At 38.5% G+C, this 26,110-nt stretch overlaps 1 protein-coding gene across 6 annotated transcripts in view; it reads right to left on the bottom strand.

Moving 5' to 3' along the window:
- MBP (myelin basic protein) overlaps positions 1-26,110 on the bottom strand; it is a 111,186-nt gene that overhangs the window by 70,378 nt on the left and 14,698 nt on the right. For 5 of the 6 annotated variants that reach the window (XM_068671331.1, XM_068671337.1, XM_068671336.1 and 2 more), the window contains exon 2: positions 15,777-15,851. In XM_068671331.1, coding sequence (XP_068527432.1) covers positions 15,777-15,827 — 51 coding nt within the window. In that variant the 5' untranslated portion in view covers positions 15,828-15,851. Of the gene's footprint in view, positions 1-15,776; positions 15,852-23,127; positions 23,240-26,110 lie in introns of those variants that run through there. The other variant, XM_068671335.1, reaches the window with a different exon arrangement.

The following is a 26,110-nucleotide window of genomic DNA, read 5'->3' as shown; positions in this document are numbered from 1 at the left end:
TGAGTACAGGTAAAATGTTGCATTTTTTCCTATAGATCAAGAATTCAATGCATTGCTAGCTCTCAGAAACAGTCACCTTGAGTCAACTTATTTCTACGTACCACAATGAGCCAGTGGTAAGACAAACCTTGAGAGCCTGAGGAAATGACTCACCCAAATTTCTCACTTAGTGCTTCTTCAGACCCAGGTGACACCTGATTCATCAGCAAATACACACTATTACTCACGTGGAAATCGGGGAGGTTTGCCTGCATATATGATTGCTTCCATTTAAGCACACCAAAAACACCCTAAGATCAAAATGCGTTTTTCAAAAAAGTGTCTTCAGATGTCCAATATGGTAAGATACATGCTCCATAATATAAATGTTTCATAAGGCTGTTTTCATACCTTATGAAAAGTATGAACAGATAAGCATCACCAAATAAGCAATACTCCATCTGTACTATGCACAACCCTATCCTTCATTAGCACATTTGTTTTAATTTTGGTTTGGGTTTATTTTTTAAATGCCTTTTTTTTTTTTTAAATAAACTGCTCAAAGGGGCAGTGTTTCTTTACTTTTTAATTTATTTTAAGTTGTAACTTCATTTTCCAAATGTAAAGTGAAACAAGACACCAAACGTGGGAAAGACTAGGCAACAGCAATTTCCAATTGACTGTAAAAATAAAAGTCCACCTTCCGTACTACCAGTGAAGTAATCCCAGAAGTGATGACAATAAAAGGCTCTCATTCACGTATACAGGAGAAATGGTAATACCAGTAATGTGGCCACACCTATGAGCAGCCACTTTTTCACTTAGTGAACCAAAAAGCAAACAGAAACTGGTGTTTAAAAAGATGATTCAGTTTACCAGAGGCTGATTCATTAATGAGGTTCCAATAAAAACTCTTTGTACCTTCAGGAGAACAAAAGTATCATGGTGGGGGGAGATGGGAACAAAGACATACCTATGCCATGCTGAAATTCAAGAGCTATATGTTAAAAATGAGAGTTTCCTATTTTGCTTGTCGTGCTTTACCTAAGTATTACTTTTTCAGCATCTCTACTCATCCTTCAGGCAGGAGAACTTGTTCTTCTCCCCCTCATTTTTGTTTGTTTTTAATTTAGTGCCCAATTTTCAAATCTTTTATGACGTTGTAACCAGTGCCCATCATTCTAGCAGGAAGATTTCAAGCAAACAAGGATCATCACCCAATTAGAATGTGTGCTTTATGCCTCTTCTCTCCCTTATATGCATTTGTCTTGAAAGAAAGAGGACTATACATGAGTGAGCAAGTCATCTCCACCATTTTGTTTTGTTTTACCATGTATCCCAAAGTATGGTACTTTATTGGGGTATAAGAGACTGTTAAAGATAGGGTACATTCTGTTCTCAATAGAAACACCTGCATGAGAAGTGAAAAGGCAGTAACACATGGGTAAAGTGAGAACCATACTTAATAAATTGAATTTCAAATGCTTAGCTATTTTTATCTTTTTGTTAAAAGTAGATGACCAAACAGCTTTAAGGGTAGCTATTTCCATGGGTGAAGAAGGTGGGTGGGAACGGACTGCTTGGATATGCCACACGTACCCAGTGTCTGACCAACCTGAGAGTCTCCTGTGGTGAAATGACTGCTTTTGTGAAGGAGGGGAAAACCATTGGTGGTGTGTGCCCTGCTTTTAGCACAGGCTTTGACACCAACTCCCACAGTCTGCTGCTCTCCTCAGCCAACAGGGGAAGAAAAGGTTTGGGTAGGTGGAATACAAAAGGCAGACAATTGGTTGCACCACCAGACCCAGACGTCTGCAGTCAAGGGCACCAAGTCCAACTGGCAGTCAGACAGCAGCTGCATCCCTCAGGGATCAGCACTGTAGCCAGTATCACACAGTGACTTTAGTAAAGACTGTTGAGCTGCTCACTACATGGAAAGGCAGAGCTGCTGTCCAGAAGGACCTTGACAGGCTACAGAAACGGACTGGCAAGAACCTCATGAAGTTTAGTAAAGGCATATGCAAAGCCCTGCATCTGAAGTGGGACAACCCCATTCACCAGTAGAGGCCAACTGGCCAGAAAATAGCTGTGCAGAAAAGGTTTTGTATATTTTTTGCATCCACTTCTGTTAAATGAGTGTAAATGATTGTATTACAAATGTTTGGAAGTGAAGGATAGCTCCTGAAGCATGCAGCAAAGAAAGGGACTATTAACATCAAGATTTAACCCCAGTTCTCCTAAACTTGATCATTTGAGAGAAAAGCTCCCTGTAAATCCCTATGTAGTGAAAAGAAAGGGGGTTAGAAGAACAAATGTGTACTTAAGAGTTATGCTGAGATTTTTTTTCCTTTGTTCTGCTTTGCTCCTTCTATAGACTTTAAAGACATTTTGCTTGGAGCCAATATTGTCGCTAGAAACAACAGCCTCCCAAGGGAAAAGCTGTGGCTAATACATCAGTTTAAAACCACTTGAACAGTCACAACTGGTCACAAGAGTTGCAGAAAAACAGCAGCCTGACTGAGCAATAATAAACTCAGGACTAATTTCTCCCCAGAGGGAAAAGCTTCTAGCCTCAGAAAAAAAAGATGGGTGGACTGTACAAGAGACTACAAAAAAGCTGAGATACTATGCTGTCTCAAAGACAGGCAAAAATGCAGGCAGTACTTAAGAATTATACCCTGTCAAAAAATGTCAAGAGAATTATAATGCTGGGAACAAAAATCAATGTACCCAGCTTTTAAAGCAATGATGATGTGAGGGTACTTGTTTGTTTGTGGGCTTTTCATTTATTTGTTTTGGTAAATAATCCATAGCAAGAAGAAAAAAAAAAATCAATTGCCATGACTGAACAGATAAAGTATATTCTGCAAGGTTCAAAAGTTACTGTACTATTCACATGAGAGCAGCAAATGTTGGCCCAGGTAAATAACCTGTCTATCACACCCCAGCTGTGATGCAATATTCAGCGATTAACAAATAACATCCTTGGATTCAGCTGAAACAAATTACAAAAATCTATGAAAGCTAATGGCTATGACTTACATATACTTTTGCTGCTTTCATAAAAGGATTGTGGTAGTAGCTACTTGTCTATACTTTTGCACACCTCCTGTGTACATTTACCTAATTAACACAAGAACCTCCCTGAAATGAAATTCTATACAGTCTACAATCAGCAAATCGTACAGCCTAATAAGCTCATATTACTTTCCCACTGCAAAATTCACGTGCACATACACAAGGACAAAAAGTGGCTTTATAATGGAGAAATAAGTTAAAAACTGTAAGAATTAATGACAGTTCAACAGCTCATTTTCATTGATATTTGAAGATTTTCGGCTCAAGCCACTGCTGTAAAATTGGTTTGGTTTAAAGGAAAGATTGCTCACTTCAGTAGAATCTCCTTCAGTAGATACGCTCCATCTCAGCCTAGACAGATGACCTTTTCGAGGTAACCTTCCTTAGTAAAAACAAATCCTTTGATAATGTCTGTGCAAAATTAGAGGTAAACACAGTTACTAGAGGCGACGCAGCTCAGGGCAACCTTCTCCTTGTATTACCAGCACCCAGCCTACGGCTGAGTCACATTGGGCTTTTAGTTTGTTTTCTGCTCACCCCTCCTACCCTTGGAGAAAGATGCAAACGCAAAACATAGATATAGGTATAATCTATATATACAGGTAAAGATATATATTATGCATAATATATATATATGCATATATCATAATATATATAATATCGGGGTCCATATTTATCATGTGTCAAGCAAAGGAAGAGGTAGAAGGGGAAAAATTGGGTTTCACCTCTTGTTCATAAGACCCAGCTGCAGAGAGACTCCAGCTCTTCAGACAAAACTGCTGTTGCTTTTTTTTTTTTTCCCAAAGATTTTGCTTGCACATAGCCCACAGCAAATCACATTACATTAATGTGCAAAATCTATGTTAATGCACTACTTGGCTGGCAGTTTTAAGTGCACAGACGTCATGAAGTTAAAAGACTGCATTTCCCTCAGCAACTGTTACTTAGTAACCCTCAGCACATAAATAGAATTTTACATGGCTGCATATGTGTTGTGAAGGCTGGAATTTATGCCTCAATTCTACCGGTGAGCCAGAACCCAGGGAGCCATGCAGGGCACTGTACATCAAACAGCTACATTCAACTGCCTTTCGAGGCAGGGAATTTAACCGTGCATGACCAGAGAGGTATTTCCATTGCCATTCTTTTTCTGGTGTTGCATCCTAAAAAAGGGGCAGAGACAACTTCTTTGAAGTTTACCTCAGACAGATTTTTCTGGTATTGCTCATCTGCTGTTCAGTGCAAGCTTCAGACACAAGCAAAACAGTGAACACACAAAGCTCTTCACCTTCATCCCTAGAGGTAGTATAATCTACTGGCTATGTAATCACCAGGTATAATTGGTGAGGGCAAACCCACAGTCAAAACACTGAAGGAAAAAAAAAAAAGTAAATATAGGGCTGAAGAAAACAAGTGGAGCATGATCGATGAAAAAAAAAAAAAAAAGAAAAGAATACATCATCGCTAAGTTTAAAAGTCTAAATACCTGTATTGTATTAACTTGTATATTTGATCCTTCCACATATATATATATACACTACTTGTGAACTCAATAAGTCAATGACAGTGTACTCAAACTGTCTGAGTAAATATCAATGTGGGACTTCAGAAATCTTTTGGGACCAAAAGACAGCCTTTCCAGCGACGAACAGAACAGGCAGCCCTTTGAAAATGCCTGGGAATCTTTTTTATTCAATTCCCTACTGTTGCAAAATGATCTATCAACAGTACTCCACTTCATCTAATGCTTTCCTCTGACACCCAACGGTTTTATCTCCCACAATGATTTAGTCTAACAAAAGTGAAATGTCTTGACATAAAAACAACTGATGGAGTTACACATAGCATTTCACAAACAAATATATAAAGAGGTTACACAAATTATATCTGCAGTTATTACATTAAGTATAAGCATATGGATAAGCAAACGTATTTCATTTGAATCTCTTTTAGGAAGTTTACAACCCATTACAAAACGTCTAGCATATCTTCCCATTTTGTACTATGAATAAAAGTCTTAGTTTTTTTTTTTTTTTAAAACAGATTCCCCCAAAAGGATTCTAGAAAGCTGAACCAATCCAAACAGCACCCCTCCTCCCCACACCCCAAGCTCCCCCTTCAACTCTTCTGCCTTAACAGGTAACTCAACAGGTATAAGTTCTCATTGCAAAATCCCAGAAAGTCAATGCTTCAAAATATGGGCTGCTACTTATTTTTTTCTCTCTGCTGCAACCATACCTTGACGCTAAGTCTTGTAACAAGCAAGATGTCTTAGCTCAGATCAAGAAGTCTTGAGTCCTGTTAGGCATCAATCATTTTTGCTTTCAAGACAAACAAACCCAAAAAAACAGAAAACACCACCACTAAAAAACAACCAACCAAGTAAACAAAAATAGGAACCACATTAAGGTTTGAAATTAACCCCACTGAAGACTGACCAAGGGAACTCCAGCTGCCCAAAGCCGTCCCTGGAGTCCTCATTTTCTTAAAGCCCCAAAACCCACCTTGGCAGCACACCAGCCTAATTGAGCTCTGCGCAGGAGACTTGGCCAAGACTTAGTCGGGAACGGGGACAATTAGCTGGCCATCTGGCTCTCTGCATGGAGGAAAGCAGCTCTGCACCTGCTCCACCAGCCCACTGCTTGTAGCGTAATTGGTTAAAGCAAGATGATCAGAGCAAAACCAGAACAACTTGCCTCCTGCTGAGACCCGTGGCCCTTGAGGTGGGATTGAGGCCAAGCCCTGCTCCTGGTGGAGCCATCTCCCTCACGGGCTCCACATTCAGAGGGTCTCTGATCCCTTATACGCAGCAGCAGAAACTATTGAGAATTACATTTTCTTGAAATATTGGATGTAAGAGGAAAACAAAAATCAACACTGAAAGTAATTTATCAGGTAAATGAACCTGCAAGAAACTGAAAGCTAGATGTTGCAAGCCCACATTCTCCGCACCTACAAATCACCATAACTTAATTTGTCACATCTGAACATAATGGATTACTGTGGTTCGGATCAATCTCAACTAAAATATATTAACATAAGTTTTCTCTGAACACAAATTTGCTTCTGAAAGAAACTGTAGGTTTGCACCGTATCACAGGAGAAAGCCTCTTCCTACCAGCAAATATCCCACAGCATATTGCAAGTTATTTCTTTCAGCAGAAAACCAAAACAAAACAAAAAGAAAAACAACTAAGTTTTAGTCTTCATTACGTACAGCTTTTGACCTAGAATCACATCTCATGTGATCAAGCTCCAGAAATAACATCAATCCTCCTAAACATATTGAGTTTTCTGTGTAGCAGGGGACCCGAGATAGAACAACTGTTACTTTATGCAGCGGGTCTCACCTATTGTGAGCTCTGAAGCCTTCCACAGAACACCAGGAGATTTTTATATATTCTATTACTACATACTTAACACGTTAAATATATTATTAAATATTTAACAAACAGATGGCATTGGCAAGTATTGAACTGTCTTTAATATATATTTTATGAGATATAAGCATTCCTCATTTGTTACAGTCACTAACGTGAGATGCTGATTCAGAGTCCCACATTTACCAACCTGCATCTGCCAAGTCTCATAAAAACAATTGGGATTTCAGACACTGGATTAAAAAAAAAAAAAAAAAAAAAGGAAGTAATTATTCAAAGCTTTCTCACTGTGCACCATAAGGCAAATTTCTATAGTAGAAAGCTCTGGCTCAACATTAAAAAGAGATTCAGCTTGTAGTTCATGGGGAAGATCAGAATGGACAGCAAGCTGCCCTGGGGAGGAAGGCTGCTGGCCTTACTTCTTAAAACTCACGTAGTGAACACATGTGCAGCCAGTCAGGGGGATATATATTGAATACACATTTGAATATACACTCACATTTTTATAGGTAGTTCAATATATGCTTGATCTTTTTTTATATATGTATATATGTGTGTGTACATTTATATACATGTATATACACATGCACATAAGTAATTAAAGACGGATTTAAAGTTTTTGCAAGTTTCCCCCTCACAATTGAATCCATGCTTCCCCCAAAAGTATTCAATAGCCATTCTTCTGTTTTCTGTAGAAGACAAATTTTTAACAGGTACAAATGTAACGTATATATATATATATATATACGGTATATATATATATACGTATATATATAATAATAGTTGGGTATAAAAAAAAAAAACAACAGAAGAACTTTGATTTTCAACTCTTTCAAACAACGGCAATGGCACTACTGGATTGCTTGAGAAGCAAGGTAGAGTGATAGGAATAGTTGCTGAACATCTTCTGTCAACACAAAGAAAGAGATCTGGCTAGAAGAGAACTATTTTTCAAGTAGATGTGTGTTATAGCAGTGCAAATTTTATCTCTTCTACAGTGTTCCCACCTCCATGATAAGACTGCCTGGCAGCTGGCTGTCTCGTCACTGTTTCCAAGCATGCAACTGCTCTGTTAATCATTAAATGCTGTTTCTGAAGCCTCCAAACATCAAAACATGGCACTGAGTTTAGACTGCATTAGAGATAGAAATACTAGCAGAATATAGCGTGACAAAAAACCTGCGTGCAAGGAGTAGGGGGACCGAGAAGGTAAAGGGAGGAAAGAAGGGGGGACTGTGAAAGACTAGGAAAACGTGCTAGACATTTAGTAAGTCAGTTATGACCACAAAACCATAAATCACTCAGATTTCAACGTAACAGTCTCAACCAGTGCCTTTTAACCAAGACGTTTCCAGCATATTGGGATTTCCATGAGTCATGTGAAAACCTCAGCGCTACCAGACAGTGAATCTAGTCCTGAAGCTCTTACACAGAATGGGAATAACTGAGGGCCCCAAAATGGTGACTTTTTTGTTGTTTTGATCAGTAGTGACTTGTTTAAGGATTGATCTCATTGATGATAGCCTTGCTACAATTTCTGGTACCATCAATTTCTGGCTACAATTTCTGGCATCTGCATCTTTTGAGCTGTATGGAGGTCATGAGCAAGCTGAGTTCCTCCATACCTCCCTAAATTCAGTGCTGTTACAACTGCCATATTTCAGTTAAAGCTAAGTCCAGGTACACCAACCTGAACGTCATCCTGTGGCACTGTAGGGGGAAAAAAATAATAAAAAAATACCACCCACAGTTTCCGTTGTCTCTTCCTGATTATAAGAGATGTGCAGAAGTCCCCCTAATTATCCAATGTAAATGGTATTTAACTTGTGGCTCTCAGCTCTATGCAAATTCTTATATTGTAATGGCCACATCCACGGGATGCTGCACTGAAAGATCAGATTGTTTTTCAAATGAGCCTTATCTCAGCAATCAAGAACAAAGTCATATTACTCTGCTTAAAAGTTTTTCAATTTCCTTTTGCAAAAGACTTTTTTCCTCCAGCAATTTTTTTCCTCTAGCAAATGCTCTGCAAGTATTTCTGTCATGAAAGCTGAGGGCATGAGAAAGATAACTAAAAAGGAAAAATATCCCATGACATCTTAGCTCAAGGTAGAAAAATACTTTTTGAACTGCAGCCGCAGACAAATTACATTTATTTGGTGTACAAAAAACTGCAATTACGTCAGAAAGAGCTGTTTATCATTCATCTTCAGCTTCTGAAGTAAAAAGAGAAGTTATTGTTAAAGTGACACTTTGTAAGGAAGTCCCTCATCTTTTTTCTTCTGATATCCATATCATTTTTGATGAATTTACAAATTAAAGTAAGATTCCCCTCACCTTAGCTATGTGCAATTCCTCTTTTCTTGTGGCAGGATGCTTAGCATCAGACTATATCAACGCTCAGGTTTTGGCTTTGTACTGTTGCATGGTGTAAAACCATGTCTACCAACAAGTTTCATTGACCCAGTTTCACTGTCAATTACTTTATCAGAAATATAAGTATGAGATGGAGAAGTCATATAAACCATTGCTCTGGCATGCAATACTCCCAGCTGGTGCCCGGAAGCATCTGAGGCAACAGAACTAGCATTAGGGGAAGAAGATGAGGACACTACTGAACTATTGGACACACTTTTACCAAGGCTTAATACTTTGAAAAGTGTCATGAGAAAGATTTGCCAGTCATTGTCCTGGATATTGGAGATTCTGCTGGGGTTTGGCCCCATAGGCAAAGCTCAGCAAGTTCTCCTCTAATAGGGCGAAAGCACTTCACCCATGCTGATTTTACAGATTTAACTGTCTTCTAAGGTGATATATTACATATATATACACATACATATATATATATATATATATATATATACACACACACATTTATATATATAATCTTGTGCAATATAATTATCAAATATAACTAATGGAAATTCTAGGTTGTTTTTTTTTTTGACCTATCTCATCCAGTTTCAGAGCAGCTGATAAAGCATATTGCCACATGATAGCATGTTGATCTACAAACCGTCATAATAGTAGAAGCACAAAGAGGTTCTTTGAGAAAGAAGGAAGATATCGCTCCCTTCAGGATCTCTGTATCGCTTATTGCTTCCTCCAGACTAAAAATGACATCTTCACCTTCATTTTTCTGATGTGAAGTCACTAGAGCATTGAACACAGTGTTCTCGGGCTTCAGTATGGGCTGACCCTAAGAGAAGCCTGTTCAGCAAGCAGCCCAGTTCACAGGGAGTTCAAAAAGAACGGGCAGTGCATTATACCCTTTTCCTTCCAATTCCTCGCTAATTTTAGTGGTTCTATCATTAAACTCAACTGACAGGACATTTGTCTAGCTCTGTATCAGAGCTAACAAGCAGCAGATGAGAAAGAAACTATAGGAAAGTACCACAGCAACATGGCATCTGATGCACAAGACCTCAAAAATTACAGCGCGCACTTCCCTCTTCTGCTAGTCAGTTCTGCAGGCTGAGGGTGGGAGAAGAAAGCCTAAGACCCTTCCTCCTCCCCAGCCAAAACCACAGTGACTGCACCTCTTCCTTTTACACCCATGCAGACTCAACCAGCTCAAGACCTAAACCAAGAAACGTTGGTACTTAGCACTCATGCACAACAGAAAAACATTCTTGTGATATATTTCATTTAACATTTATTTATGTATTTACTTGCTTTTTCATTAAAATGAACGTCTAATGAAAAATGTCCAGTATTACACAATTCAGGTAAAAGCCTTAAATACTCAGGTGCCACGGTACTGACCATAACTTGCTGCTTACCCTTCTCAGTCTTGCCTCCCACATGTAACTCTTCTGCCAGTTGCTCTGTTCATAAGCATTGCTACCTTCAGTAGCATTCAGATACACAGGAAAAAGGGGAATTAAGAATCGTAAAAGTATGCCTTCTACACCACTGACGGTTTTTCTTCCACACATACTTATGATAAGCTTCAGATATTTTAGACTTAAAAAAAATACTGTAACATTAATAGACCTTATTCAACCCATTGCCTGAAAAGTTTAATGAACAGCCAAGTATTTAAACACATGACTTAAATTTGGACACATAAATCAGTCCTTCCATAGCAGAGCTACTTGCCTACTTAAACATTGAACAGGCTTCAGTACAATGCTGAATGATGGTCTAAAGGTTAATTTTTGATGAAAGATGTCATAGTTACCACATACTTGGCATTCTCAGGGGCTTCAAACAGCACTGTCCTTTCTGTATCGCTATGATATCATCTCACTGTCTGAAGCACATTAGTGCCTGAAGGCTCCGCTCAAAGTCTCAAAGTCCTCCTATTAATACAGAATGACACTGCATCTGTCCCAGCAAGCAATCTAGTTAGACAGTAGGAAGGTTAAGAAATGTAACAGGAGAATACAGCCAGCACAAAGGGATTTGCTCAAGGCCAAATCTAGGTCAATGGCAGAATTTGAAGAAAACAGATGCCTATCAAATTGAACTGGTTTTGCTTAGCTTTACAGAACTGCCCTTTGCTCCCTGGAATGGGATTGCCTCTTTTGAAAACTTTCTTCCCTTGTACCAGACACCAGCCTGACCAGACGTAGCAGTTCGAGAGATTTTCTATGTGTAACCTGTAAAACTGGCTGGTGAAAGTGTTCACCGCTTTTCTCACAGAGAACTTTGATTTGGTCAACATTTTAAAGTTTTTCTCTTTATTTTCCCTCTACCTTCAGAAAGCTATTGAGATGGAGTAATGAGCTTGAGAGGGAGTATTTTAATCAATATATCAAATATTTTAATCAATATATCAAATATATTTGATATATTGGATACATCATTTGAGTCTCTGGATTCTTTGTTTTATGGTAGAGGTTTTACGCTCAGAAAAACAAACAAAAAATATTAAAGGAAAATAAAAAATAGCACTATACAACTTTGCTAGGGGAAAAAGTGAAAGGGCTTCATTCTTTTTACACATGGTAACAAGAACAGTGTATTTAAACATATTAAACTACAATACCATGTGTCATTAAAAAAAAGCATATCCCAGACCTCATAACCTATATAACCTGTATATCAAGTATCTCTTAAACTTGACATATTGAGTAATAAAGCTTTATCTTACAAAAATAAGACTTCAATGCAATTAATATAACTAATCAAATTACTCCACCTGTTGTGTTCCCTCCCCCCTCCCCCCTTTCTTGGTACTTTATCATGCATACTAAGAGGAAGCACCTGGTGTAAAAGAAAAGAACAACAAACATGCACATGGTTTAGAAACAAGCAGTCTCAACAGTCTGAGGTAGGGCATCAAAGGAGATCAGTGTGAAACTCTTCTGCTTGCAGATTGCTCAGTGCTACGAGGTAAACTAAACAAGTACTACACTGAGCCAGCCAGCTTCAGAATTTCACACCTCTCTCATCAGGGAGAGCCAGAAAACTTTCTGTCAATGTTATCAGGAGTAAGGCTGCACAGGGTGTGAGATCTCTGAACATCAACCATACAAGGAGAAGAAAAAACAGAATTCTCTTCAGAATCAGTGTAGAAACCATCTGACTTGTTGATTGACGCATGCTTACCAGAGCAATTTTGCTTGAACTAACTGTGTTGAGTTCACTTTAAACACAGAGAACAAGTTTGTTTCTTACAATTATCAAATGAACCACTGCAAAACACATTACAGAATCCATGTAAGATGGTAATCAAAGGTAAGATTTTTCATAAATTTACTATACACCGAGACTTGGTCATTATTAACAGATGCCTTTGTAGTTCAAGCAAAACATTAAACTGTAGATTGAGTGCTTTATCATCACTACATCTGTTTTGAATTTCTGACTGTGAAAATCAATATACTGTGGCAAATTTACAGTTCTCAAAGTTCCTCAGAGTTGGATATCAGAGGTAGCAATTGATTTTGGTTCCTTGGTGTTTACTGACAGCATACCCGAAATACAGCAAGGATATGAAATAGGCAAATGATCCAACACGTTTCCTTCTTATACTTCTTGAGCAATGTCTTTACATGGCAGGGCAGTGGGTTTTTATCTTTCATACAAGTCACAAGCTTGCTTTCCAGCACCCCACCATATGATGTGACCTGAGGTACAGAAAACCAGGCTCTGTGGTCTTGCTGAATTTGGTAGTTCTAGAATAGCTGAGGCAGTGACCAAAAGACTTCTTCCCAACACCACGGGCCTGAACAATCAACACAGAAGGTAAGAGCCAGTTTTGACAGCTATCAAGAAGGTTCAGAGATTTAGGGATGCATATATATGCTGAACAGAATTCTCCAAGGGAGACAGCCAGAACAGACAGTGGCAAGGAACTGTTCTAATGAAACACTTGAACACACCTTCTGACATTAGAAAAAAAAAGCCCATGGCTCTTTGCAGCTGTGCCGAATTAAGATAGATCAACTACAACTCAGAAAAAAGATCAACAAAACCTTGTTCACCCACTCTTTTAATTCTACATTCAATTCTCAGAGAAGGTAACAAAATTTGTGACATGAAGAACAGGACATTATTTTCTTTTCTGTTTTTCCCAGATACATTTAAATAAATGTATTACCACCAAGAACAAAGTTAAACAAAATCAATAGTTGTACATTTACTGCAGGACTCAATAGACTCAGTAGCCTAAAACCATCCAAAGTAAAAGAGAAACAGGAGAAATTGCTGTGTTCTTTCAATAGTAGAGAAAGGTGAGGGCTTTGTAAGTATTTTTCTCATTACCTAAGTCAAATAGACCACTTTTCAAAGCATTCAATTAATTTCAAATTTCTCCTCATTATTCATGAAAGCATCATTATAGCCTGGCATTTTAATAAATCAAGAAGATAACATTTTGAAAGAAGCATCACAGCATGGGAAGCCATCTTGCCTTTCACAAATCTGCAAATTTGAAAGCATCTTGGTCTCGTAATAGGAATTTGATGAAATAATTGGTTTCTGGCTATTTCTAATTTGCCGTCAAATATCCAAATTTACTGAAAGCAAAACAAAGCATGATGTCAACTCAAAAAAAAAAAAAAAAAAAAGAAGAACAAATTAAAAATACACACAGTAATTGCTGTACTACAGGGCATTTTCTGTACAACCAAGAATTACAGTTTGTTTACAGTATCTTCACTAACATTTCACTATTCATGATGTAGCTACCTGGAGAACTGGACTATCTGTTCAGGAGCCAGTATGGTGTCTGTGCAGAAAATCTGACTGGTATGTGTTCAAAACAAGCTGCCTAAGATGATCATCTTCTTTGATACTATATTTTGGGGAATTGAAACATTACAAACAGCCTGAAGTTACAAGTAATGAATTTTAGAATGAGCTGATAGCCTTCTGCATTGCAGTTCTACTGCTAAGAGCAAGGAGAGGTCATTCAGCATTTTCACATCAGTCTCTGCAAGCCTGCAGCACCACAATACTGGTGGGAAAACAGTTCTAATTTACAGCTATATTTAACAAAGACAAAAGAGCAACTTCAGCTTGAAAACTAAAAACAAGTATGGTACATATGGTTACATCTGTCCGTAAGAACTTTACTATTGCCTACAAGAACTGAATCAAGATTGACTGGTTACATGGAATACACGGGAGCACCTTAACCATATCTTTCCTGATTTTAGATCTGTGGCCTTATCATTTCTTGTGACACTACTGCTGTCTTTCTTGAGTAAAGGGAGATCTTGATCAGCATTGGCTGTTTTAAAGTTTGGGGTTTTGCTTTATTTTTGCACTCCGAAAGGATGCGAGAGGGACAGAAGGTATTGCTACAGAAGTAGGTTCCCCCTTCGAAATATTTTACATCAATGAATGTTATTTTCATTGCAGAATTCAACATTCATGGAATGATAAGGAAAAATGAATTTAAAAGAGCTCGACTGTCTTTTTCCTTCTAGACCTGTTTTACATACTCAGTGCAAGACTCATGGACACCTGACTCTTGCTCATTCCTGAAGGACTTGTGCCCATGGCATAGACTGCTAGATACTGAAGAATCTTCTCCTTTCTAAGGCCCCATGTGCCAGACAACTCACTGACTCAGATGTGTAAGACACATGATCCCAAAGTGGGAGAGAAGTTATGGAGAGTTCTTCTAATCAGATTTTGTGCCCAAAGAAAAACCTAAGCACAGGACACATGGTGCACAACAGTCTAAGCTTTGTGTACCTGCCATATCACACCTGCAGGATCTCCCACACTTGGTCAGAAAGAGTCAAAATATTTGACTAAATACATCTGTTAGGTACACATGACTTTGCTGGATCTGCACAAGGCAATTTTCTAGAAATGTAACCAAAAATCTTAAAGTGCCAAACACAGCTTGGGACTCACGCTATCGTTTTCACTGAAACCAAAACCATTTTGTAAAACACTGCATAGAAAACAAAAGCATGTTTCCAGTTCTCTCTTCCTGCTGTTTTCTGTTCCCTCCAACATCCTCATGTACTTCCCTAAAGAAGAAGTCAAAGAACTAGTAACTATATGAATTCTAGTCTGCATAAACCTTTTAGGGATAGCTGCTTATCTGTGCCACTGCAATGCAAAATACCTGCATTCCTCCAGCCAGAGCACAGAACTATCTGTTTACATCATCTGTCTGATGTAAAGGGCACCAAGTTTATACACTGTGGGGTTGGACTGTAAACTGTTCTTTTTGGGTGGGGATGGGTAGAGGGAAGTTAGCAAAAGCTAGTAAGAAGAAACAACTTTTTTATATATGTTTTATTTTAAGATACGTGTGAATACACTCTTTCTGTACAATGCAGACACAAATAAACAAGATATTATCACAAGGCAAACAGAACATAATACATGAAATACAAAGTGTCAACAGTGGCCTAGAAAGTATATACTAACTTTTAGTTAATATTTTGATGATTCTCCTCTTTCTACCAAGGAGATTTTTAAAGTTGTATCTACTGAGACTGACAATTGTTGCCTTTGGAATCCTCTTATTTTACTTGTTTCCATACAGTTCCTTTCTTAATGATAAAGCCAACGACTGCCAAAATGGAAAGCTGTCAATAAGTAAAACATTAGTCAGCTCATTGGCTCTTTAAAAATGTCTGCAATTTCCTGCTTCTAAGGCTCATTTCATTCATTTCAAACATGACTGAGAAGCATTTTGTCAGCTATGCATCTGACACATGAAAACTTCATCCAACACAGCAAAATCCTCGTCTGGCTACATCTCATAGGACCCTCTTAAAAAAATGATTTCATTTTAAAATGACAACTACAAAAATAGCAATGGTGAAAGTGATCTGGTAAACATGTTAAGGTAGTAAATATAAATTATTATATAACACAGATTTCTGAAATGATCTTGCCTCTTCAATTTTCTGCTCTTACCTTGGTTGACTTGTCAGCACTATGTTCTCGTTTCCCTACATGGTTCCCCATGATCTACCACCAGAACTTCAAATTCTGAAAAGACAAAAACAAAACAGAAATTTTGAAACCAATACATTTATATTGAAATACAAATTAATTCTTCCTTGGACAGTACAGCGAAACAGCTCTCATACAATAAACATTTTTACAGTCCACAGTAAATTTTCCTTCTTAAAAAAGGAAGAGAAGGGAAAATAAAGCATTTGATTTGTACATAAGCCAAGACTAGGTCAGTATTTAGGCAGAAGCCCTATTTTTTGATATCATATTTACAATCCCAACTGTACAATATGTAGCAGCTGATTTGTAGCTGCAGATTTTTATAAGGGATCAAGTAAGTTCTTTAGAATTCACATTTGCCATTACATAAACAGCAATTACTGAAAAAAGCCAAGCACCACACCAAACTGCTAACAATTTGCTGTGGAGGTGAGAATGGATATGTTCTTTAAAGCACAGGCTTTCATGGCAAGCACATAGGAATGGAATGCCAACCTTTTCTTTGTATTTTCTGGCTTACTGTGGTGTATCTCAGCTTTAGCAGAGCTTATGTAGGTTAAACCACAACACTCAAATTTCAGCTTTTAGCTTGCATTTGTGGTTACACTACATATTTCGTCTCTTAGAAGCCTGTGTCTGTATAGTATCTTACACAGACACGGTTTGTCTTTGAGTTTTAGTACCTAAAGACGGTGCAAGGTAACATTTAAAGCCCCGAAACTTAAAACTACTTCCAAAAGAAGTTTCAAAGAGACTTTCTCTTCTCAGAATAATGAACTGGACTTTTGCTCATAATGTTGAATTTCTGACGAACAGTAATATTTGCTACTCTGCAACAAATATAATGCTACATACTATAAAACCTTGGCATCAGAAATATTTGCGCAATGCTCAAACAGTATCAGAAGGCTGTTACTTCATTAACAATATCTTCTGCAAAAGCTTGGCAGAGAAGCACAACAGACCTTTGCTATGACAGAAAACACGTGAAGTAAAACAACAGCCTATTACCTAGTTATACTCAAAAATAAAGACACGGTTATAAGCTCAGATACATGGACTGACCTGCATACCAAGGGATACGCATCTCCAACAGATAGAGACTTTGATTACTTCTGACTTTCCATCACAAATGTGCATTTTATTGAAAGCCACTCTGTCCTGCATTGCTACTGCAATTTCGGACGGACTGACAGATTTCTCCCCAGACACACATAATACATTTCAAATTAGCAAGGGTCTCCAGTGCTTATTCAATTATCCACCAAATTCCAGCCACTCAACACTCAAAATGACACATGTCACTATGTGATCAAATCACTCCCCATTAAATCTACTTCTGAGGTCTCACAGAGGAAAAATTAAAAACCATCCAAACTCATTAAGTGTACTCGAGATAGAGTTTATTGCCAAATAATAGATTTTTTTAAGATGTATGTGTTGCATAAAAGATTGAAATACAGCTTTTGAAACTGTGAAATCAGCAAAACCAGTTTAAATTATTGTGACATTATGAAAATTTGCAATTAAAAATCCCCCAAAAATGCACTTACAACCTTGATTTCAGAGCTGAACTACCTCAGAGCAGCCTTTCCTCTTTTCCCTGTGAAAGGCAGCTCATCTCTCATCGCCTACTTTGCGACCTAAGGAAAATACCAAGTGGAATACAAAACCAGAGGAAACATCTATCCTATCCAGGAACATACCGGCATGATGTTCCAAGTCATTTATAGAAACAGTAATAATGATAATAATATCAAACGCTCTGCAATGCACATACCTTTAAGTAAACAGGCAATGGAGCTGATGTAATACTTGAGGACTAGAACTTTGCTTGCTGCCCTGCCTCACCTTTCTCTCGCTTGTTTCTGTGGATTAAATCTCTAGGAATAACTGTCACGTGCCCACGAAACACCCAGCACAGTGGGGCCCCACTCCTGCACTGCCATAGTGGAGAAAGATACCAGCTATAGACAAACCATATTCTGCACCATGGTGTGAAACTAAGCCAGATAAATATTTTAAATCCTTTGCCGGTGAGTGGAAAGAAAATCAGCAACAAGTTCCACGCTGCCACAAGCTAGCTGTAGCAAACGATAAGGCCAGTTTTCTTCCCAAGTGTCTGCACAAAGTAAGCACAATGAAAAACCAGCAAACCAGTAAGATATAAATTCCTGTGTAGAGATAAAGATACTTCCCAGACAAAGGCACAAAAATATCTTAAGAGTAACAGAAATGGAGAAATCTGTAAGTGGTCCTTTGGGAAATAAAGGCTTTCAAAAATTTTGATGCCAATTGGAAGTGGAAGCCTATAATGCAAACTGTTCTGTATGTATTTGATGGGAAAGTAGCAACATGAAATTAGAGAGGACAACATGCAGATCTGCAATGATCAGAGCACAACACCAGCATATGCAAGCCTGGAAGCATTAAAATCACTTCCAGCAGCAAAAAGAAAGACCCAATTTTTCACTTTACATGTGAGCAGAAGTCTGCCGTACTTGATTAAAAACTGAGACCACGGGTCGTTTTCACTTCGGGATGAAAGTACAGGCTGTTGTTAAGACTACCTATTTTGTGATTGCTGCTGTTCTGAGAAAGCCACCGTTTGTATGTGTGCTGATTTTTATGCGATGAGTTGAGTCACTGACTTCAATGGCATTACTCACTGTACAATCTTTGTAGGAACTTGCAGCCAACTATTCAAGAAATCTGAGATGGAAGAGGATTTTCTTTTTTAGTCATTTTTGTAACGTTCAGGTTGCCAGACGAAGCAGCTCTGCATACAGCAAAGCAGCAGCTCCTAGCAGTTATCAACAAATGTCAGTCAACCCAGCTACATCCTTGTTTGCAGATGAGTCCATACGTGCCTTAGCACTGATAAAGAGCCACAAGAACAGTCATAAAGCTCCAAAACAATGAGAAAATACAACTGCTGTAGAAATGCAGCAACCTCCATTGAATCAGATGTGAATCAGATCTAACAATAAGCTTCCAAAATAGGCCTGAGCATGAGATCAAGCTTATGACCACAACAGCACATGTCCTCAACCTTCCTAGTGAAATCCAGCAAGTTTTGTAATTCCTGCGAGATGAACGATTCTGCATATGACCTTAAGTCACAAAATGAGAGGGGACACGGGGAAGACCTGCAACAACCAGACCACAGCACCAGCTGCCCAGGCAGGCACTGCAAGCTCTACAGGCAGAGCTGCCCAACAGCCTCCACACCTCTCCCCCTGCCAGGAGCCAGCTGAAGCAGCTTTGCTGCCAAAACCCTGGCATAACCCAGTCACTGCCTGCTGCCGAAATCATTCCAGCTACCCAGGCTGCTTCAAGTGATTCCCCAAAACAGCACAGGGATCTTGCCTGGGGAAATAAAATAAACTGCCTTCTCCCACCACGTCACCTTCCTCGGGGAGTCAGTCTAACAGGTGGCCTGCAGGAAGCCTAGGCCAAGCCTTCTTCTCTGCTTTCTTCAGGATAGAAAGCTGTATTCCAGCTAGAAACAGTGGAAACACCACTTCAGGACAGAAACCTCTCTTTGCTATCTAAGTGTAAAATTAAAAGATGAACAAATACAGAAAGAGATGGGAAAACTCAGTCCCGCATATCACATATTCACAAAATAAATAAATAAATAAATAAATAAATAAATAAAAATGCATGTATGTTTGATTAAAATTGATTCAATTGATTACAGATGGGTTTTGTAAACATATATCATCAGATTTTTTTTTTTTTTAAACCCAATTCTAGCCTTCCTGTTGAAATTAAATAGATATTTGTACTTTGGACAAGGTTCTGAAAAGGTTATCTCCCCATACACACACACTGTCCTACATAGAGGTTTAAATCTCACTTCAGAATTTCCCCTGAAAGGCAGAAACATGTTCCTCTAAACTTTTTGAATATACCAAGAAACAGATTGGTATCTTTTTTTTGCAGGTTATGCTGGTTTAACTGCAAAGTACCTTTTTCTTACTCACTGAAAGGAACCTGAGAAAAGTCCACTACTTGTAATTGTCAGACTCTAAAGGGTGTACATCTCCTGTAATATCTCGCTGAACATCAGCTTTCTGTAATCTAAATAAAAACAATAAATTTCAGCCCACGAGCTTGTTTACAGTGACAGCTAACGAATCATAACAATTCAGGAAATACAAGAGGCTAGAATCCAATGCACCTGGTGCACTTTTATTGAACATTAATAGTTATTTAGCTTTAAAACATACAAACTATCTAATGGAAGTCACAGGATGCTGCAAATGGATTGTTAAATGTTATCCTTGAAGAGCAATTTAGTTATGTAAAATAAGGGTTCGATCTTACCTCTTCCCACGCACTTCAGTGTGACTCAACAGAACTACACCTAATAATACAGGTATGCGAGCGCTTACATATTTACAAGTATCAGCTCATAATTAGTACCTTGTCTAGGAACATGTATTCACCACACACTGATGCTGGTGAATAATGGTGCAGAGCTACAGTGCTAGATACATTTACCGAGTGCTCACAGTCTTACTCACGTATGGGAAGAGTCAGCATGGAACATAAAAATATTTCAGGAATTTACTTAAAACTTTCTGCTAGATTAATTGATATTCTTGTCTGAATAAAACTGGATTTTACTACTACATCCAGATCTTATTAGACAAAAGAAAGCAGCATAGTTACTGTTAAGAAATGTCCAAGTTCTGTCAAATTTTGGTAGCCCTCTGATGCAGACTCTTAATGACAAACTTCCCCAGCAGTGACACACAAATCTTTTTTTTCACCAGTGTCAAATCCAGGTTATGTAGCTTCCTGGGAAGCAAGTTGACCTATTGCCCAGCTGCTAGCTAGAAATGTTGAGAGTGCTTTCTAGGCTCTCAGGGTGATGTGCATCTTTAGAAAGAAGCCCTTCACTTCAGCATCTTTTTAAAAATAGACAGACCCTGGGCACACCTAAACTGCTCCGTAGACTTCCCTCATCATGGCCATCTGGGACTCCCATGTACCAAGAAAGAAAACCTCTTGCAGCCTCAGGTGAGCGACCTGTAGCTAACTGCATCAGTAGCCACAGTCAGAATCAGATGCAAGCAACCACACAAAAGTAACTCACCTCATGGGCAAATTGCTTCCTAGGAATCCAGCCCTCTTAATTCAAGCATTAAATTTTGTGAAATAAATGTTTTATATCTCTTACAAGTTTTGTCATTATTTCACATAAATTTAACTTTTCATTCCCCATGGAAGTGTGTAATCCTTGCTGGATCAAATCTCACTTCATTTTTGAGTTCCACAGTGCTATTTCTCTGAGGAACATGTCCTGAAGGAAAACCAAATGATTCTCTCTATATATGTCCGTAGTCAATGGCAAAAATGGCAAAAAACAAAATTACAGTGGCAAACAGTAATATTCAGATCAGAAAAGTCACCGGCAGTAAGTAGCAATTATGCTTGCACAGTACCTTGCATATTAGAAATCTGGCCTATGTAGGCATTACAACAATTTTCACGTTTATAGACAGCTGTATGCTCTTTAGCAAGGACACTAGACCTAGAATAGTGTCCCTCTAAGAGATGGTTCAAATTCTAAACACCCGAGAAAACACTCCCTCATGCTAGTGCAGTATCTCAGTAGTTTAGGTACACCTCATCCACCAAAGGTATCAAAACTATTTCAGTATCAGTACATTACATGTAAACAGTATGACACTGGAGAAAGGCTACAAGGCTATGATACTGCAGTAGAATATATTTTGTGAAAAGAACACCAAATTATTTCCCAAAGCTGTCAAGGAGTAAGCACAGCAGACAGGATTTAAATATTTATTTATTTATTTATTTGTCCTGGTTCTTTTTCTTGATCTTTTCTGACTGCTTTGCTTACACTTTTCCCTCTCTCTTCAACAAGAAGGATATTGCATTGTTTCTGTTTTTTTTTTTTTTTTAAACACATGTAAATTTCAGGAATTTCACCTGAGGACAGTCCAAACTTGATTACAGACAGCAGCCTGCAAGAGCAATCATAATGAAATTTCTAAACCATATATATTTATTGCCCGTAGCTTATGCTTCTCTTGTTTTTCCCTTCTTTCTTCCTTCAGCCTACTCCACCCTCTCTTTCTGAAACACTGTCAGCCTCATGTTCCCCATTAGGAATGAGAAAATAGATAATTTTAGAACAAATTTTTCAACGGGGCTTTTCTGCCTCCCTTCATGAACAGAAAAATGCTCACCTGGCATCACCTAGCACACACCGTTATCTGTACTCCCTTGTACAAACACAAATCCTGAATGTTTGTGATCAGATGGCATTAGCCACATGCTCACTGTTTGTCTTCACAACACCATGATGGAAGGAGCGTCCTAGTATCGCATCCCTTGACCCTGATCCAAAAAGGGATTGTTGCCTTATTATTAAATTAGGACTGATTTGTCTATTTGAATTTCATTCACTAATATCAACACGTTCATTTAATTTGCTACGTGCTGTCTTTATATCTTCACTTTTCACCCTTTCAGGTACCCTACTGAAGAAAAACAAAACAAAATAACAACAAAACATCTATTTTTTTTTCCCCTCCATACTGAATTGTGGTCCAAAGAAGGACTCATGAAGACCTAGAAGCACGCACCGATTTTTCCCAGCCCTCTGAAAAAGCTCAGGGGCATACTCATGGGTGTTTGTTCCTCAGCATTTCCCTGCTCCAGGGACAACATATTTTGCCACTGCAATAAAATAAATCCCAAGGGAAAAAAAAAAAGAAAGAGAGAGAGAGAGAGAAAGATATAGAAAGAATAGCTAAGTACAGAGATGCAACACAACCTTATTCTGCATATAATGAACACATGGTGTAAGCTCTTAAGACCAGCACTTTCCACTATCATTGCTCCTAAAGTGCTGTATATCTCCTTTAGGAGCAAGCCTGCAGCAGTGGACTTCACCTCTTGACCTGAATGAGTCAGCAACTGAACGACGTACTTGCCCTAAATGCTAAAATACTCAGAGAGAAACCAGAACACAAGGAAACATAACATAAATGTAACATTAAGCAGGAAAATGAAAAAAATTAAGAATGAAATTTGATTTCAAATGGTAGAGAATTTCAGGCCAAAATAAGGATCTTATCAGTAGAACAGCAGAAAAAGACAAGGAGCAATCAAGAAACCATGCAGGCAAGTATCATTATGACTTACGTGCAGACTTTCGGGTTTTGAGATTACAGTATTCTGAAATCACAGAAGACCTAACATTTGTTTTCACATAAAAATGAAGAGACACCACGAAAATCAAAACAAGATACATTTGAAGACTCACATTTTTTGTGTGTCTATTTAGAGAGACAAGTCCTCTCCAAACAGTGAGCTGTATGTTTTCCCTTTAGAAGTGAGGTTTCCAGCGAACACAGCCACTTTGATGCTCAGCGTCTCCCTAACACACCGTAGTGACTGATGACAAAATGCACACCTGCAGCTCCAAACGCACGTGAATCAAAGGCACTGCACGCTGGCTCTTATCTTCTCATATTCGACTGACTGACAGATGGGACAAGAAGATGATTCATCCTCTCCAGACACCGTTAACATTGCTGGGAGAAAACAATGAACCACTACACCCTTCTCATTTAAATAAGCTTAAAAAAAAAAAGACACTGCCCCACCTTTCCCTCCGCCTGTTCTGCCTTCACACATGATCTACCTATCCATACTGTAAACATATCAGCTGAGAGTCAGGTTTCCTCTAAGTGTTCCTCTCTTACTTTTGGCATAAATATAGATATTACGAAAGGCTCTGACTTTTCACCGCACTCCCAGCTGACTCCCTCTTGGCTCAATCTGCTGCTGTAAAGCCATGTCCCTCCCTTCCCATAAGCTCACTGCCAAGGAGGCACAAAATCAAATTTGTCTTTTGTGACGTGAAAAAAGCACCCTGAACAATATATATGCTTATATTCCTCACTCATTACGTGCTATGTTACTCTTTTGCCTTCTCTTTCCTAGCCTGATTGCCTGAGCATTCATGCATAAAGTTACGCTTTGAAAGTAATTTTTATTTTTTTTAATAACTTGATGGAAACTTAGTCCCCAAGCTTTTGATTTGAGTGTGCTTAAGATATGTAACAAGACTCATGGGTCTTGTGACAACCTCCTAACAGGTTGCTATTACCCACAGTCTGTTAGGGCATGCAAAACAAGACTCTCCAGCTTGAAACCCTTTGCTGTGCAAGTTGTACATAGGCACTGAAGCTTCATGAGGTGTCACAAGATGCTCTACTTCTACATCAAGAAACTAATTCCAAGAACAAAGTGACTGTAGAGAAGCAGTATTTGTGTGCTCCTCAATGCGTATCTGGCAGCAATACTATGACACTGGTTTGGGATTTTTTTTTTTTTTGTCAGTGATAGAGCGGGTTGCTTTCCCTTCCAAACAGAGAAAACAAAAATACTTCTTCCTAAGGATAACTGTATATCTGAGAAATAAACAAAGTTACCTGTTTCTCAAAGGGAATTTCAGTCTGGCTACTTTGGGCTTTCCTCGCTGAGGTCAGAAGCTGGGCATGTTGCAGTCACTAAGCCATGAGGTGTTGCACTTGGAATTTTACATAATTAATGAGTAACAGCAGCAACCCTGACTCTGCAATCTGTGTGAGAAACCACTTAAGTCTTTACATCATCCTGATACTATTACTGTAGCTGTGTGCTTTGTCATATATATTTTAAAGTACTTTTGTGCTGTGTGCTTCATCAAATGTAAAGTACTTTTGTGCCTCACATTCAAGAATTGCCTCATTTTTTTTTCTAAATCTTCAATTTCATGTACTAAATGTAGCCTCTATAAAGGTTGGGAGAGCTGTGAGCAAAGACAGCATAGGAATAATTATTACTGAATTCCTACTGACGAGAATAACAGGCCCAGAAAAATAAAATTCTATTTGAACACAATGATGTATGAAACATACACAAGACAATTATTTCCCCTTCTTTCATTAAAATTAGATTGCTTATTTCATGTTAAAAGGAAGACAAAGGAATGTGTCAGGCCAAACACTGTTTTCTTCAGGATTGCTTTCTATTGCAGTTCTGCATTTATGTCAAATCGTGTTTTATTCACTGTACAAATAAAACAAAATGACACCTAAATCTTGCAACAAGTCAATGGAATAAGAAAATCTGTGTTTTAATAAAGAGCTTAGCAGCATCTTAATTTTCAAAGATGTTTACCAAAATACACCTCAAATTCACTCCATGATTAAAAGCTAAGTAATCTTAAAAGGTATTATTCACAGCACCCATCACACTATCATCTTAATCTTGAACAAGCTTCCTTTGTGAGGTATAAGGACAACGTTTTCTATTTTTATTGTTAACTGAGTGTTATTAAAACAAGAAGAAAACGTTTCAATGATCATCATTTAATCTGCGACAGGGTCTGCAGCCCTCCACCAAAAAGGGTCTCTCGTTATGCCAGGCAGCATGTGAAGGCAGATGAAGAACATTGCTTCCCTAAATCTCCTGCAACCTCAGCACACAAAGCACACGCTCAGGAGGTAAACCCTTCTCTCATATGATAGATACAGCACAAAGGCAGAGATAAATTACACCAGCCATGATAACGTGCCTAAGCAGCTTCACCTCATTTTACACCAGAACCCTGTTGAAATACAACAACGAGGTGTTTCTCTGCTCTCCGAGGTGTTATTTCAGCAGACTTTCTCAGGCACACATCACGCTAACCATCAGGCCTGGGCTTATCACGAGGCAGAGCAGAAACCACAGTAACCCCTCTCTGCCTGCCTTTATTTAAACAGCCAGAGCAGGAGGTCATCAGTACCATTAGATAACCAGCTTGTGATTCGCGTACTCACACAGGATGTGGGAAACCAGGGAGCATTTCAGAAGGTACTGAGGGGAAAGATCAGTCTATGGGTTGATCACAGGATAACTGTGAGTCACCAACATGATCTGGCAGGGGAAAAAAAAGAAGAAAAAAAAAAAGACAAACAGACGTATGTTGTATGACGAGGGGGTATTTCCAGTCATGACAGGGAAGGACTGATGTCATCACACAACACACACGTATAACCTCATCTGAACGCAAGGCACAGCTCTGCTCAGCCATATCTAACAGCATACATATTTTTTTTTTTACTAGAATAGATTCTGGGATAATGAGCCTATTATACAGGGACAAGACTAAAAACCTATGACATGTCACACCTAAAAGAAAAGCAAGGTTAAAAGGCAGTGTTGGAAGAGGAGAAAATATATCCTGCCTGTGTACAAATCTGAGTCAGAGTGGT

This window comes from Anas acuta, chromosome 2 (assembly GCF_963932015.1).
Source record: "Anas acuta chromosome 2, bAnaAcu1.1, whole genome shotgun sequence".
Classification (NCBI taxonomy): domain Eukaryota; kingdom Metazoa; phylum Chordata; class Aves; order Anseriformes; family Anatidae; genus Anas; species Anas acuta.
Note: the sequence above shows the minus strand (reverse complement) of the source record. Positions and strands in the feature narration are given on the sequence as shown.